Here is a 14,730-nt window from a genome sequence, read left to right as displayed (position 1 = left end):
TCGCCACATTGTTTTACTACTTGGCTTAAAATAAAATACATTAAGGTTGAATGGTTATTTTGCTGTGGTAGTCTGACAGCAAAGACGCAGCACTTAATATGCCCGGCTACCCTTTAGTCCCACCTTTCAACTGCATCTCTTTGGCGCGCTGGAACGTTGATCGGCTGCGCTTGTACGTCATCCCAGGCAAACCTCAGATCCATTTAGGCCTATAGATGGCTTCTCATTTCTATTTTTGGCTCTTAGCCAGACTACTTATGTTTTACATGATTGTCATTGAGTGGATGTAAGTGACAAATCAGTGCTTCGCGCTATCCATACATGACAACCGCGCAGACACTCACGAACTACTCTACACAAACGGGTTGCCTGCCACAATGTTACCAATGGGCAGAGTCGATTATGCTGAGCCGCGGGGCACCGCACGTCATGTCATCGGGCGAAAGCGGGAGGAGGCGCTCCCTTCTCCAAATCGAACAGTAATCTGCGCCACTCGGTCATTTGTCAACGAGGCATCGTCCAGAAACATAAACATCAAATATCTATTTTCCATAAAATGTTAGAATTTTCTAACTAGTTTTAATTGGGAAGGCATGGATATAAAGCGTTTTTATTAAAAGCAATCCCTTTTCCATGGGTAGACACAGAACCCAAGTAATTACTATACGTACTTAATTAGGCCTACGTCACTTTTGTTTTGAGCGGACTTCGCGCTTGGCTTTGAACGGGCCAACTGATTCACGCCCGGGAGGCAGCCCGGTTCCAAATCGAATGCAATAAACTTTCAGCCGAAGCAAAACACGCATACACGGGCGCCCGGGCGGGATGAATCCAATCCCCTCAATGTGTCGGCATAGTGGACACAAGTCTGGGATTTCCGAGACTACCCACGACCCAACCCAACCAGGAAGTGTAAACACTTATCATGTATCAGCAGCGCCTGTCATTGCCCTTCTCTTCGACTCCTCAGCATTCACAGCTCTCGGAACTCTGATACTATTTTGCTCCAGTTGGTTGGTGTGTGATCGAGGCCATGGACTCGATCAGTTGTTCGATCTGCCTGGATCTACTGAAGGATCCAGTGACTATTCCCCTGTGGACACAGCTACTGTAAAGGCTGTATCAAGGGATATTGGAGTCTTGATGACCAAAAGGGAATTCACAGCTGCCCCAGTGCCGACAGACCTTCACACCAAGACCTGCTCTGAACAGAAACATTCTGCTGGCTGAGTTGGTAGAGAAATTGAAGACAGATTTCAAAACAGTTCCCTCTGCTCCTTGTTTCCCTGGACCTGAAGATGTGAAGTATGACCATGATGACTCCGCTATAGCAGCAGAGAGGACTGAGAAACAGGTAGGCATAAGGATCTGGAACATTATACTGACATCTATAATGTATTATACTTAGAGATCAGCTTAATTACTGCTGACTGTTTTGCCAGAAACTGAAAGAGCAGGAAATTCCAGCCAACTCCAAAATGTAGCTGTTTCAGTGACACACTCTGGTTTCAGTGTCACATAATCCACAATTAGGTTCTTATTTGTAAATTATATTTTCTGCTTTCAAATTGACTGATGATAGATTCAAAAACCAACTCTGTTAGACAAAATAGGCTGTCACAACAAAATCACTTTAAAACAAACAAAGGAATTGATTCAATATTTTTTAAAGGATGGAGTAGATTACAGTCAACTGCAGGAGGGGCCAGATAACATCCAGACAGTAACCTCAAAAGTCAAAGGTCACACATTTACATATACTGCAGAGGCATGAACTCTGAACTATCGTATCCTTTTTGTCTTGAAGGCACTCATTAATCAGTTAATTTAGTCTAAGTGATTTGTTGAGCATAATCATACAATTTTGTTGCCATATGACAAGTGTAGTTCAATAACTATTTCCCCACTCAAAAACAAAGCTTGGTCTATTATGAAAACTGTTGTCATTTTGGTAATCATTTGAAAATGTTATTCTCTACAGGGGCAGTTGAGGGGAAACGGCAGCAAGTCGGGCTGAGAATCTGTGTGAGAGAGAAGGAGATGCAGGACGTAAGACAGGCGGTGATGTCCCATTCAGTGAGTATTTAAGAACCGTATGTACATTTATTTTGAAGAAAGTTACGTATATTTCCTAAACTAAAACCAGGGAGGAGCCTAAAACCACTGGGACACCTATAGGGAACAGACAGATTGTCTGGGGTCTAGACATAGAGAATGATAGAGGCCCCTAGTGGCCAAAAGGGCTGTATTAGCATGGGCAGCGCCATTGGAGGACTTCCACCATTTTAATGTAGTCAACTGGGTGGGACTTCCAACTTCATTGGCTGATCCCTCCTGGTGACCTTGTTGGAGTCATGTGAGGAAGAAAATGCACTACTTCAAAATGGAGATCGCCTCCATAGCACTGCCCATGCTGTCACAGACGCTATAGTGACACAGATGCAAAGAGGAGTCCTCTATTTATCTCTATGGGTCTAGGTGAGAGCAGAGTGAATGTGCTGGTTAAAATGCCCCCATTCCTTATCTATTATTCTCTCGTAAAAGCTTTCTGCTCAGGCAGCAGTGGAGCACTGTGAGCTGGTCTTTGATGAGCTGATCCACTCCATTGAGAGAAGGCGCTGTGAGGTGAAGGAGCTGATCAGCGTCCAACAGAGGGTGTCAGTAAGCCAGGCTGAAGGACTCCTGGAGCGACTGGAGCAGGAGATGGCTGAGCTGAAGAGGAGAGACAAGGAGCTGGAGCAGCTCGCACACACTGAGGATAACATTCATTTCCTCAAGGTGACATCACTCTTTCTATCCACAGTGGCAGGGTGGTGTTCAGAGCTAGGCACGAAACTACCTGAGCTTGTTCAATAAGAAAGTTTATTTTTGTTTCATAATATGTTCCCCGTTTGTGCCTATCGAACATGACCCAGGGTTCCTTACTTCTTCAAAACGTATAACCTCTGAGCTCCAGAATTCGTCATATTTTCTTATCGTCTATTCTTTCTCTCACTCTCTCTCGCTCTCTCTCACTCTCTCTCTCGCTCTCTCTTTCGCTCTAGACTTTCCAGTCTCTTTGTGTAGCTCCTGGATCTGAGCTCTTACCCTCTATCCTGCCAACCAACACTTCTCCTTTGAGGAAGTGAAGAGTTCCATCACTGGAATGATGGAGCGACTGGAGGATGTATTGAAGGAGGAAATGGCTGAGATACCTGGAAAAGGTAAATGTTACAGATATAGTGAAGATAAAATATTTGGTTAACTTTCTGTTAAATGCTTCTTGATTATAAATTAATAAATCCATTTGTCTGCTTACCCTGTATAGTAATGGCTGTCTATGTCGTCAGCCCAAGACCAGAATGTGAGTAATACACACACGTTATGAGTGAATATTTCATCTTGGTTTAATTTTGTAGATATTTGTCTTGAATGCTTCTTAATTAAACATGAATTAATCAATGTATCTCCCTACTCTATATAGTAACTGCTGCCGCTGAAGTGCATTTTCATAATGTGCCCAAGACCAGAGAGGAGTTCCTGGAGAGTAAGGAATACCGTCACACACACACACACACACACACACACACACACACACACACACACACCTATATCACGAATGCACATTTCACCTTCATTTTATTTTTTCACTTTCTTAGACTACTGCCATCTCACGTTGGATCCCAACTCGGCATATCAACACCTGTGTCTGTCTGAGTTCAACAGAGAAGTGTCATGGAGTGACAAGGCTCTGTCTTATTCTGACCATCCAGACAGATTCACAGACCACTACCAGGTGTTGTGTAAAGAGGATCTGTCTGGAACCCGCTACTGTGAGGTGGAGAGGGGGAATGTGAGGTAGCCATCACATACAGAAGCATCAGAAGGAAGGGCGGATTGGAATGTTGCTTTGGATCCAATGATCAGTCCTGGAGTTTGGTGTGTCGTAATTCCAGTTGTTCCTACTGGCACAATAAGAATAGGACCGATATCCCTGTCCCCTGCTCCACAAGAGTAGGAGTGTATCTGGACAGCAGGGCAGGGAATCTGGCCTTCTACAGCGTCTCGGATAAATGACCCTCCTCCACAGAGTCCAGACCACATTCACTGAGGACCTCTGTGCTGGGTTTTGGGTTGGTCCTGGTTGTGGATCATCTGTTGCTCTGTGTTGACTGAACGTCATAGAATAAAGTGTATTTCAAATCAAATTGTATTTGTCACATGCGCCAATACAACAGGTGTAGACTTTACCGTGCTTACTTACGAGCCCTTTCCCAACAATGCATAGTTAAAAAGTGAGAAAAAATAAATGATGGAAATAGTAACACAATAAAATAACAATAACGAGGCTATATACAAGGAGTTCCGGTACCGAGTCAATGTGCAGGGGTATGAGGTAGTTGAGGTAATATGTACATGGAGTTAGGGATAAAAGTGACTAGGTAATCAGGATAGATAATAAACAGAGTAGCTGCAGTGTATGTGAAGAGTGTGAAAGTGTGTCTGTGTGAGTGTGTGGCGTCAATATGCATATGTGTGTGTGTGTGTGTTGGAGTGTCAGTGTAGTGTGTGTGAGTGTGTGGGTGGAGTCCAGTGAGTGTGTATAGAGCCAGTGCTCAATGCACAAATGGGTCAATGCAAATAGTCTGGGTAGCCATTTGATTAACTGTTCAGCAGTCTTATGGCTTGGGGGTAGAAGCTGTTCAGGAGCCCTTTGGTCCCAGACTTGGCGCTCCTGTACCGCTTGTCATGCGGTAGTAGAGAGAACAGTCTATGACTTGGGTGGCTGGAGTCTTTTAAAATGTTTAGGGCTTTCCTCTGACACCGCCTGGTATAGAGGTCCTGGATGGCAGGGAGCTCGGCCCCAGTGAAAATAGTGAGGAAATATAAGACCGATCACTTGGGAAAGTTGGAGAAAGTTGATTTGCTTAAAATCGTGACCCGGATGACAGGAGTTGACACATAATTTAGGAGTCCCGCTGCGAAGCCACTTTCTATCTACAATGTTTGATTCCAGCTTTACTATTGGGAGGGGTGGGGCCATTGTTTTAACGATTAAAAGACAAGGTAAAATAATACATTAAATAAATCATTTTTGTTTGGAGTATCATTTCTAACTTGATAAAATAAAGAACAACACTAAAGTTCCTGAGGGTGGTTAGAGTTAGTATTGGGAGTTATTGTTTTGTTACGTGAGAAAAAACCAGGAGATGGAATTAGGATGATTGATGTGGTGTGGAAAAGTTCTAGATCCACTTACACTGTTGTAGTGTTTCCCCTAGACCCTGTTCCATCCCCTGTGTTTTTGTCTTGGTTTGGTTCAATCAATCAATCAATCAATCAAATGTATTTATAAAGCCCTTTTTTTACATCATCAGATGTCACAAAGTGCTATACAGAAACCCAGCCTAAAACCCCAAAGAGCAAGCAATGCAGATGTAGAAGCATCTGGAAAATAAAATACATCTCAACTTGCTACCTGCCTATAAAAAAATATATAGATATTTAATTTTATCCAATTGAATAAAGTTAACATTTGTGACCATTTTACCATGTTCAATGTATTTTATTTTTAAACAGGCAACCAATAGATGCCAAAGCAGACAGTACAGAGGATCTTCTGTAAAATAGATCTAATGAAACTGTAGGAGGACAGATGAAGATTAGAGTGGGGCTCTGTTTCTGCTGCTTGCCCAAGGTGGTTTGAGTCTCATGTCCATAGTCCCTGGACAGTCATGTGCCTATGCAGCAGTAGCTACCTCTTGACTTTCATGCATCTAAGCAGTGATAACACTGTTGTGGCTGTGTAGAGTAGCTGCAGTGCGGTTACTGCTGGAGGGAGGCGCAGGGGGCTGAGGGCCAAGGAACATCATGCCTCCTACACAGGGCTGACACACAACTCACAAAGCAACCATATGTTTACTGTACTCTGGGTAATGGTCATCCGACTTGGTACCGAACTGGTTGAATCAACGTTGTTTCCACGTCATTTCAATGAAATAAACATTGAATTGATGTCTGTGTCCAGTGGGATGTTACTAACACTGACTTTGAATAGTCCCCTACTAAATCATCTAAAGTTTCTCTATTCACAAAATGACCAGTTACATTGTTCAGTGTCAGCAGCAAGAAGAACATAGCATGTGTAATATCTACATACCACTGCTGATCGAACAGGCCCTCCCCCCACTCCAGTCCTCTGGGAACGTAGGGTGGCATGTCTTCTGGCCTGGACACCGGCTGCATGTGATGGTACACACACTTTGACTTTGAGAACCATACTATGATACACTTAACTCTCAAGTTCAGTGTGTCACGCATTCTAAATTAAATTAAGGAATCAGGGGAAAGAAAAGTGATTCAATTCAATGACGGAATAAGAGTTCTGACTTTAACTATGGAGGGTCTGTACCGGTGTGTGGCCTTGCAGGGTTGCTCTGGGGCTGGGCCCGGAAGTCTAGCAGAGCACAGGGGGACAGAAAGGATGGGTTATGGATGAAGGGTTCTGGGTCCATGGACTGTGGCATACCCTAAAGACATGCTTCTTCCTGTAGGGAAAATCAAACCACTAGCATTAAAGAAATAGTATCACTTTATGTGATGCTTCAATCAATTATTGTTCTAATGGTACCTCAACAGAGCATGACTTGATGTTGCATTTGAATACAAAGATGACCTTTTAATCAGAAGAAAGGGTGTGTTGTCAGGGCAGTTGATCTTTGTAGCAGGGATGCTTGCCTCTTCACAGGACAAAGTGTCCTCTCTGCAGCTCTCCACTTTCTCATCAGGCTCAGCCCAGGCCTGGTGTGGCTTTATCCCAGTACAGCGTGCAGGTGTGTACCATGCTATGGCCTAGCCACCCACCAGAGTATGCAGATCATCACATGTTATGTATACAGCACATTCAATGCAAACATACAAGTAATAGCATATAGAGAGACTTGTAGGAAATGTCTTATTTAGATGAATGATGCGATAAAGGGGCAAATAATGCAGTCCTGGATCAATGATATACTATCAGTCTATCAAACCAAAGGAGCAGAACACTCAATCATCCTTCACCCCTCACAGTGTTCTCACTTGGCCATTGTCTTTGCATAGGATTGTGGTGCACTCTGGTCCCAACATGATGTGCTCCAGCCCTGCCCAAAGGAATTCCCTGGGCTCTGTGTCTTCCTTCCAGACGCTTCAGACCAAACCTTACAGTACAGTACAAATCACGGTCAAAACTGAGTCGACTTCACAAAACCTCTGTCATAGCATAAACCACCTCCTAGAATGATTGATTAAGTTGTTAAATGACGCTTTTTTTTGTTCCCCTTGGTGAACATCTATAACAATATTCACCAAAGGGTTAATGTCTGTGTTGTCATCGTAGGCCTACTGTAACAGAGCTAGCTGGCTGGAGGAGTGTTCTGGGAGGGAAGCGAACTCTGCGATGGGACGTCCCTCTACGTTTGCTGGAGACGGAACCCCCGATGTCCTGCTGTCTCTGGGAGGAGTTCCCCAGCCTCACTAACAGACCCTGCAGCTGGACATCTGTGATCCGCACACTGCCTGAGGCACTATGGCACAACACCGCAGACATACAGTTGAAGTCGGAAGTTTACATACACTTAGGTTGGAGTCATTAAAACTCGTTTTTCAACCACCCCACAAATTTTAATTTTATTTTTAACAAACTATAGTTTTGGCAAGTCGGTTAGGACATCTACTTTGTGCATGACACAAGTAATTTTTCCAACAATTGTTTACAGACAGATTATTTCACTTATAATACACTGTATCACAATTCCAGTGGGTCAGAAGTTTACATACACTAAGTTGACTGTGCCTTTAAACAGCTTGGAACATTTCAGAAAATGATGTCATGGCTTTAGAAGCTTCTGATAGGCTAATTGACATCATTTGAGTCAATTGGAGGTGTACCTGTGGATGTATTTCAAGGCCTACCTTCAAACCCAGTGTCTCTTTGTTTGACATCATGGGAAAATCAAAAGAAATCAGCCAAGACCTCAGAAAAATAATTGTAGAGCCTCCACAAGTCTGTTTCATCCTTGGGAGCAATTTCCAAACGCCTTAAGGTACCATGTTCATCTGTACAAACAATAGTACGGAAGTATAAATACCATTGGACCACGCTGCCGTCATACCGCTCAGGAAGGAGACGCGTTCTGTCTCCTAGAGATGAACATACTTTGGTGCGAAAAGTGGAAATCAATCCCAGAACAACAGCAAAAGGACCTTGTGAAGATGCTGGAGGAAACAGGTACAAAATTATCTATATCCACAGTAAAACTAGTCCTATATCGACATAGCCTGAAAGGCCGCTCAGCAAGGAAGAAGCCACTGCTCCAAAACCGCCATAAAAAAGCCAGACTACGGTTTGCAACTGCACATGGGGACAAAGATCGTACTTTTTGGAGAAATGTCTTCTGGTCAGATGAAACAAAATTAGAACTGTTTGGCCATAATGACCATCGTTATGTTTGGAGGAAAAATTGGGGGCTTGCAAGCCGAAGAACACCATCCCAACCGTGAAGCACGGGGTGGCAGCATCATGCTGTGGGGTACTTTGCTGCAGGAGGGACTGTGCACTTCACAAAATAGATGGCATCATGAGGAAGGAAAATTATGTGGATACATTGAAGCAACATCTCAAGACATCAGTCAGGAAGTTGAAGCTTGGTCGCAAATGGGTCTTCCAAATGGACAATGACCCCAAGCATACTTCCAAAGTTGTGGCAAAATGGCTTAAGGACAACAAAGTCAAGGTATTGGAGTGGCCATCACAAAGCCCTGACCTCAATCCTATAGAACATGTGTGGGCAGAACTGAAAAAAGCGTGTGCGAGCAAGGAGGCCTACAAACCTGACTCAGTTACACCAGCTCTGTCATGAGGAAAGGGCCAAAAAATTCACCCAACTTATTGTGGGAAGCTTGTGGAAGGCTACCCAAAACGTTTGACCCAAGTTAAACAATTTAATGGCAATGCTACCAAATACTAATTGAGTGTATGTAAACTTCTGACCCACTGGGAATGTGATGAAAGAAATAAAAGCTGAAATAAATCATTCTCTCTACTATTATTCTGACATTTCACATTCTTAAAATAAAGTGGTGATCCTAACTGACCTAAGACAATTTTTACTAGGATTAAATGTCAGGAATTGTGAAAAACTGAGTTTAAATGTATTTGGCTAAGGTGTATGTAAACTTCAACTGTACCATCATCTCTCCATCATCATCATCATCATCATCATCATCATCATCATCATCTCCATCATCACCTCCATCATCAACTCCATCATCATCTCCATCATCATCTCCATCATCATCACCATCATCATCTCATCATCATCTCCATCATCACCATCATCATCTCCATCATCACCTCCATCATCACCATCATCAACTCCATCATCATCTCCATCATTACCATCATCACCATCATCATCTCCATCATCATCACAGTAAGCCAGCACCACAGTCACCTTGGCATGACTTGACACTTTCCTACTGATTGTGTTCAAGGGTCATACCTGGAGTATTCATGCCTGTGTTGCCTGGCTGTGGTACGGCCTCCTCTTCCTTTCCTGTGTCCCGCAGGAATGCTCTCCTCAACCAGGTCCTTAGTCAGGGAGTGCCAGATATCTGTGGTGCGTCCGGCTCGACTGGCCTCAGCCAACACAGGATGCCTGGCATGAGCAGCCATTTGTCCCTACCTGCAAAGGCATTTGAAGTTGATTGGAAAAGACTTGATAGGTAAAAATAATATGGTGGAAACTCATTATTAGGCTGGCTTTCACCTGATGAAGAAGAGGAGAGTTAGCATTTTTGTTTTATTTTTGTGGACAATCACTTTTTTTCCAGAATTGAACATCCCAACATCTGCATGGGCTGTCCATCTAACAGAGTCCAGATTGGACACACCCCGAATGAAGATTACTGGTGAGCAGCTGCCTCGACTAGGTCTACAGACACCACCCCAGCATGTGCTAATTTTCACATCTTTCACACACACTCGGTTTAGGTATTGAAAGCAGCAGAACAATGCATAAAAACTAAACCATTCGTTTGTTATAATATGACAGTACTTGACTTGTTGCCTGAATGTTTTAGCCTGTGCTCTCTATATTTATATTCAAATGCAGAATTACATACTGCTATCCGCTCCCTGATGCGGTTTTCTGGAGTAGATGTCTGCAGCTGTAGCAGGTCTCTTCGCATTGCCCTGTCTTTGGGGATGGTCAAGGTGGAAAACTTTAAACTTTACACACACATACAAATGCACATCCATTTACAGTGGGGAGAACAAGTATTGATACACTGCCGATTTTGCAGGTTTTCCTACTTACAAAGCATGTGGAAGTCTGTAATTTTTATCATAGGTACACTTCAACTGTGAGAGACGGAATCTAAAACAAAAATCCAGAAAATCACATTGTATGATTTTTTAAGTAATTCATTTGCATTTTATTGCATGACATAAGTATTTGATACATCAGAAAAGCAGAACTTAATATTTGGTACAGAAACCTTTGTTTGCAATTGCAGAGATCATATGTTTCCTGTAGGTCTTGACCAGGTTTGCACACACTGCAGCAGGGATTTTGGCCCACTCCTCCATACAGACCTTCTCCAGATCCTTCAGGTTTCGGGGCTGTCGCTGGGAAATACGGAGTTTCAGCTCCCTCCAAAGATTTTCTATTGGGTTCAGGTCTGGAGACTGGCTAGGCCACTCCAGGACCTTGAGATGCTTCTTACGGAGCCACTCCTTAGTTGCCCTGGCTGTGTGTTTCGGGTCGTTGTCATGCTGGAAGACCCAGCCACGACCCATCTTCAAAGCTCTTACTGAGGGAAGGAGGTTGTTGGCCAAGATCTCGCGATACATGGCCCCATCCATCCTCCCCTCAATACGGTGCAGTCGTCCTGTCCCCTTTGCAGAAAAGCATCCCCAAAGAATGATGTTTCCACCTCCATGCTTCACGGTTGGGATGGTGTTCTTGGGGTTGTACTCATCCTTCTTCTTCCTCCAAACACGCGAGTGGAGTTTAGACCAAAAAGCTCTATTTTTGTATCATCAGACGACATGACCTTCTCCCATTCCTCCTCTGGATCATCCAGATGGTCATTGGCAAACTTCAGACGGGCCTGGACATGCGCTGGCTTGAGCAGGGGGACCTTGCGTGCGCTGCAGGATTTTAATCCATGACGGCGTAGTGTGTTACTAATGGTTTTCTTTGAGACTGTGGTCCCAGCTCTCATCAGGTCATTGACCAGGTCCTGCCGTGTAGTTCTGGGCTGATCCCTCACCTTCCTCATGATCATTTGATGCCCCACGAGGTGAGATCTTGCATGGAGCCCCAGACCGAGGATGATTGACCGTCATCTTGAACTTCTTCAATTTTCTAATACTTGCGCCAATAATTGTTGCCTTCTCACCAAGCTGCTTGCCTATTGTCCTGTAGCCCATCCCAGCCTTGTGCAGGTCTACAATTGTATCCCTGATGTCCTTACACAGCTCTCTGGTCTTGGCCATTGTGGAGAGGTTGGAGTCTGTTTGATTGAGTGTGTGGACAGGTGTCTTTTATACAGGTAACAAGTTCAAACAGGTGCAGTTAATACAGGTAATGAGTGGAGAACAGGAGGGCTTCTTAAAGAAAAACTAACAGGTCTGTGAGAGTCGGAATTCTTACTGGTTGGTTGGTGATCAAATACTTATGTCATGCAATAAAATGCAAATTAATTACTTTAAAATCATACAATGTGATTTTCAATGTGATTTTCAGACCTCTACATGCTTTGTAAGTAGGAAAACCTGCAAAATCGGCAGTGTATCAAATACTTGTTCTCCCCACTGTATATATGTTATGTAGCCAGTCTTTCCTACCTGGGGACCAATGCCGAAGTACCATGGGTATCCCAGGACACCTTCCACATTGCCTGTGTGGAAGAGATTATATTCCATCTATATACTGAAATAGGTCTGATACAGTATTTAAAAAATATCCTTGATAAGACAAACACTTCTCTCATGCTGTACGTCAACTTGATTTAATGTGTATCAGTAAGGCCTAATTCAGAAAGGAAACACCACATGTACGTTTAGCCATTTATTAGAAAAGATTACAATGCATAGTCTTGGCATTAGGCTCTGCTCCTTCAGGGTAGCTCACTGCCAGAGAAAAGCGTCATATAAAGATGATCAAATAACTACAGGCAGTGAGCACAATATGCTGTACCAAATCCCCTGAATGAAGAAACACAGAACCCAGACAGGTGGAGGCTGGGGTGGTGGTGGGATATCAGAAAACAGCCAGCATAGCGAGTAACAGCTAGTTAGAGCAGCAGCAGCCATGGCAGCAAGAGACACCAGTGCATGCATGCAAGTGTCATCCAGCATTGAGGTAGCATGTCAATTTAAATGGACCGCATGTACAGTGCATTCGGAAAGTATTCAGACCCCTCGACTTTTTCCATATTTTGTTACGTTACAGCCTTATTCTAAAATTTATTAAATAGTTTTCCCCCCTCATCAATCTACACACAATACCCCATAATGACAAAGAAAAAACAGTAAAAAATAAAATAAAATTGCAAATGTATAGAAAAAAATAAAACGGAAGTATGACATTTACATAAGTATTCAGACCCTATACTCAGTACTTTGTTAATGCACCTTTGGCAGTGATTACAACTTCAAGTCTTCTTGGGTATGACACTACAAGCTTGGCACACCTGTATTTGGGGAGCTCTGTCAGGTTGGATGGGGAGCATCACTGCACAGCTATTTTCAGGTCTCTCCAGAGATGTTCGATCAGGTTCAAGTCCGGGGCTCTGCTGGGCCCCTCAAGGACATTCAGAGACTTGTCCCGAAGCCACTCCTGCGTTGTCTTGGCTGTGTGCTTAGGGTCGTTGTCCTGTTGGAAGGTGAACCTTCACCCCGGGTCTGAGGTCCTGAGCACGCTGGAGCAGGTTTTCATCAAGGATCTCTCTGTACTTTGCTCCGTTCAGCTTTCCTTGATCCTGACTAGTCTCCCAGTCCCTGCCGCTGAAAAACATCCCCACAGCATGATGCTGCCATCACCATGCTTCACCGTAGGGATGGTGCCAGGTTTCCTCCAGACGTGACGCTTGGCATTCAGGCCAAAGAGTTCAATCTTGGTTTCATCAGACCAGAGAATCTTGTTTCTCATGGTCTGAGAGTCTTTAGGTGCCTTTTGGCAAACTCCAAGTGGGCTGTCATGTGCCTTTTACTGAGGAGTGACTTCCGTCTGGCCACTCTACCATAAATGCCTGATTGGTGGAGTGCTGCAGAGCTGGTTGTCCCATGTCCACAGAGGAACTTTGGAGCTCTGTCAGAGTGACCATCGGGTTCTTGGTCAGCTCCCTGACCAAGGCTCTTCTCCCCCGATTGCTCAGTTTGGCCGGACGGCCAGCTCTAGGAAGAGTCTTAGTGGTTCCAAACTTGGAGGCCACTGTGTTCTTGGGGACCTTCAATGCTACAGAAATGTTTTGGTACCCTTCCCCAGATCTGTGCATCGACACAATCCTGTCTTGGAGCTCTACGGACAATTCCTTCGACCTCATGGCTTGGTTTTTTGCTCTGACATGCACTGTTAACTGTGGGACCTTATATAGACAGGTGTGTGCCTTTCCAAATCATGTCCTATCATCTGAATTTACCACAGGTGAACTCAAATCAAGTTGTAGAAACATCTCAAGGATAATCAATGGAAACAGGGTGCACCTGAGCTCAATTTTGAGTCTCATAGCAAAGGGTCTGATAACTTATGTAAATAAGGTATTTTGTTTTTGTTTTTAATACATTTGCAAATATTTCTAACAACCTGTTTTCGCTTTGTCATTATGGGGTATTGTATATAGATTGATGAGGAGAATTTTGTATTTAATACATTTTAGAATAAGGCTGTAACTGTAACAAAATGTGGAAAAAGTCAAGGGATCTGAATACTTTCAGAATGCACTGTAAGTAGAGTGCAAATCCAATTGGTGCAAAATACTGATGCAATCAGCTGATACAACCACACTCTGGTTTCCCTTCTGAACTGGCTTCGCTATATTTATTTTTTATCATGTCACTTCAAAAGACCTATGCTGGAGCATCAACAAAAACAGTCATACAGCTAATACAGTATTCCTATAAAAATATTATAAAACATCCTTTTAGTTTGGAAATCTGGACATAGAAATGTAATATGCAGAACTGACACAATGATCTGACTGTCTTTTTCTACCACAAGTCAGGCATTCCTAAATCTTTCCTACAGAGGGCAATGTTGCAATAATATTCTAACCAGATAAACACTGCCACTTAACATCAGCATCTGTGCCTTGATCCATTTTACAAAGCAAAACAACATACAACTAATTTTGTTAAACATTATGGTGGGCTATATACTATATCACCACCTGTCATTCTGCCAATCAAATAATGTATTATCTTGTTTTCTCATTCCTCAGAAAGTGATACAGTATTGAGGCTACAGAAACCTTTTCTTGGAGCTAAATGTCTAATCCCTGTAATCATTCAACAGAGCTCTAAATGGATTAATATGGATTGAGTGATGTAATCTAATATAATTAGCCAACAATGTTACCTCACCAACTGCATGAGCACACTCAGGACCTTTTAAGTTTATGCAGCTGTCACATAGAGTTGCTGAAGCAAATTATTTGGCAAACGTCAGTCACATCCCCAATGAAATGCACTTGCAGGCACTTTCC

At 43.3% G+C, this 14,730-nt stretch overlaps 1 protein-coding gene and 1 long non-coding RNA gene across 2 annotated transcripts; one reads left to right on the top strand and one right to left on the bottom strand.

Annotated features, from left to right (window-relative positions):
• Positions 1-3,102: 3,102 nt before the first annotated feature.
• On the top strand, positions 3,103-4,056 carry LOC123489414 (tripartite motif-containing protein 16-like). The gene is made up of 5 exons (XM_045220010.1): positions 3,103-3,203; positions 3,308-3,343; positions 3,464-3,526; positions 3,639-3,837; positions 3,936-4,056. The coding sequence occupies exons 1-5, from the start codon at positions 3,146-3,148 to the stop codon at positions 4,054-4,056; spliced, it is 477 nt and encodes a 158-aa protein (XP_045075945.1). The 5' UTR covers positions 3,103-3,145.
• Positions 4,057-6,455: 2,399 nt separating this feature from the next.
• Positions 6,456-7,139, bottom strand: LOC123489413. Its single transcript, XR_006660549.1, has 3 exons — positions 7,060-7,139; positions 6,656-6,831; positions 6,456-6,527 (listed from the first exon to the last, which is right to left on the bottom strand). It is a non-coding gene; the product is annotated as an uncharacterized LOC123489413 (long non-coding RNA).
• Between the last annotated feature and the right edge of the window lie 7,591 nt (positions 7,140-14,730).

The sequence above is a fragment of the Coregonus clupeaformis genome, unplaced genomic scaffold (genome assembly GCF_020615455.1).
Source record: "Coregonus clupeaformis isolate EN_2021a unplaced genomic scaffold, ASM2061545v1 scaf3019, whole genome shotgun sequence".
Taxonomy (NCBI): domain Eukaryota; kingdom Metazoa; phylum Chordata; class Actinopteri; order Salmoniformes; family Salmonidae; genus Coregonus; species Coregonus clupeaformis.
This window is presented reverse-complemented; position numbering and strand designations above follow the sequence as displayed.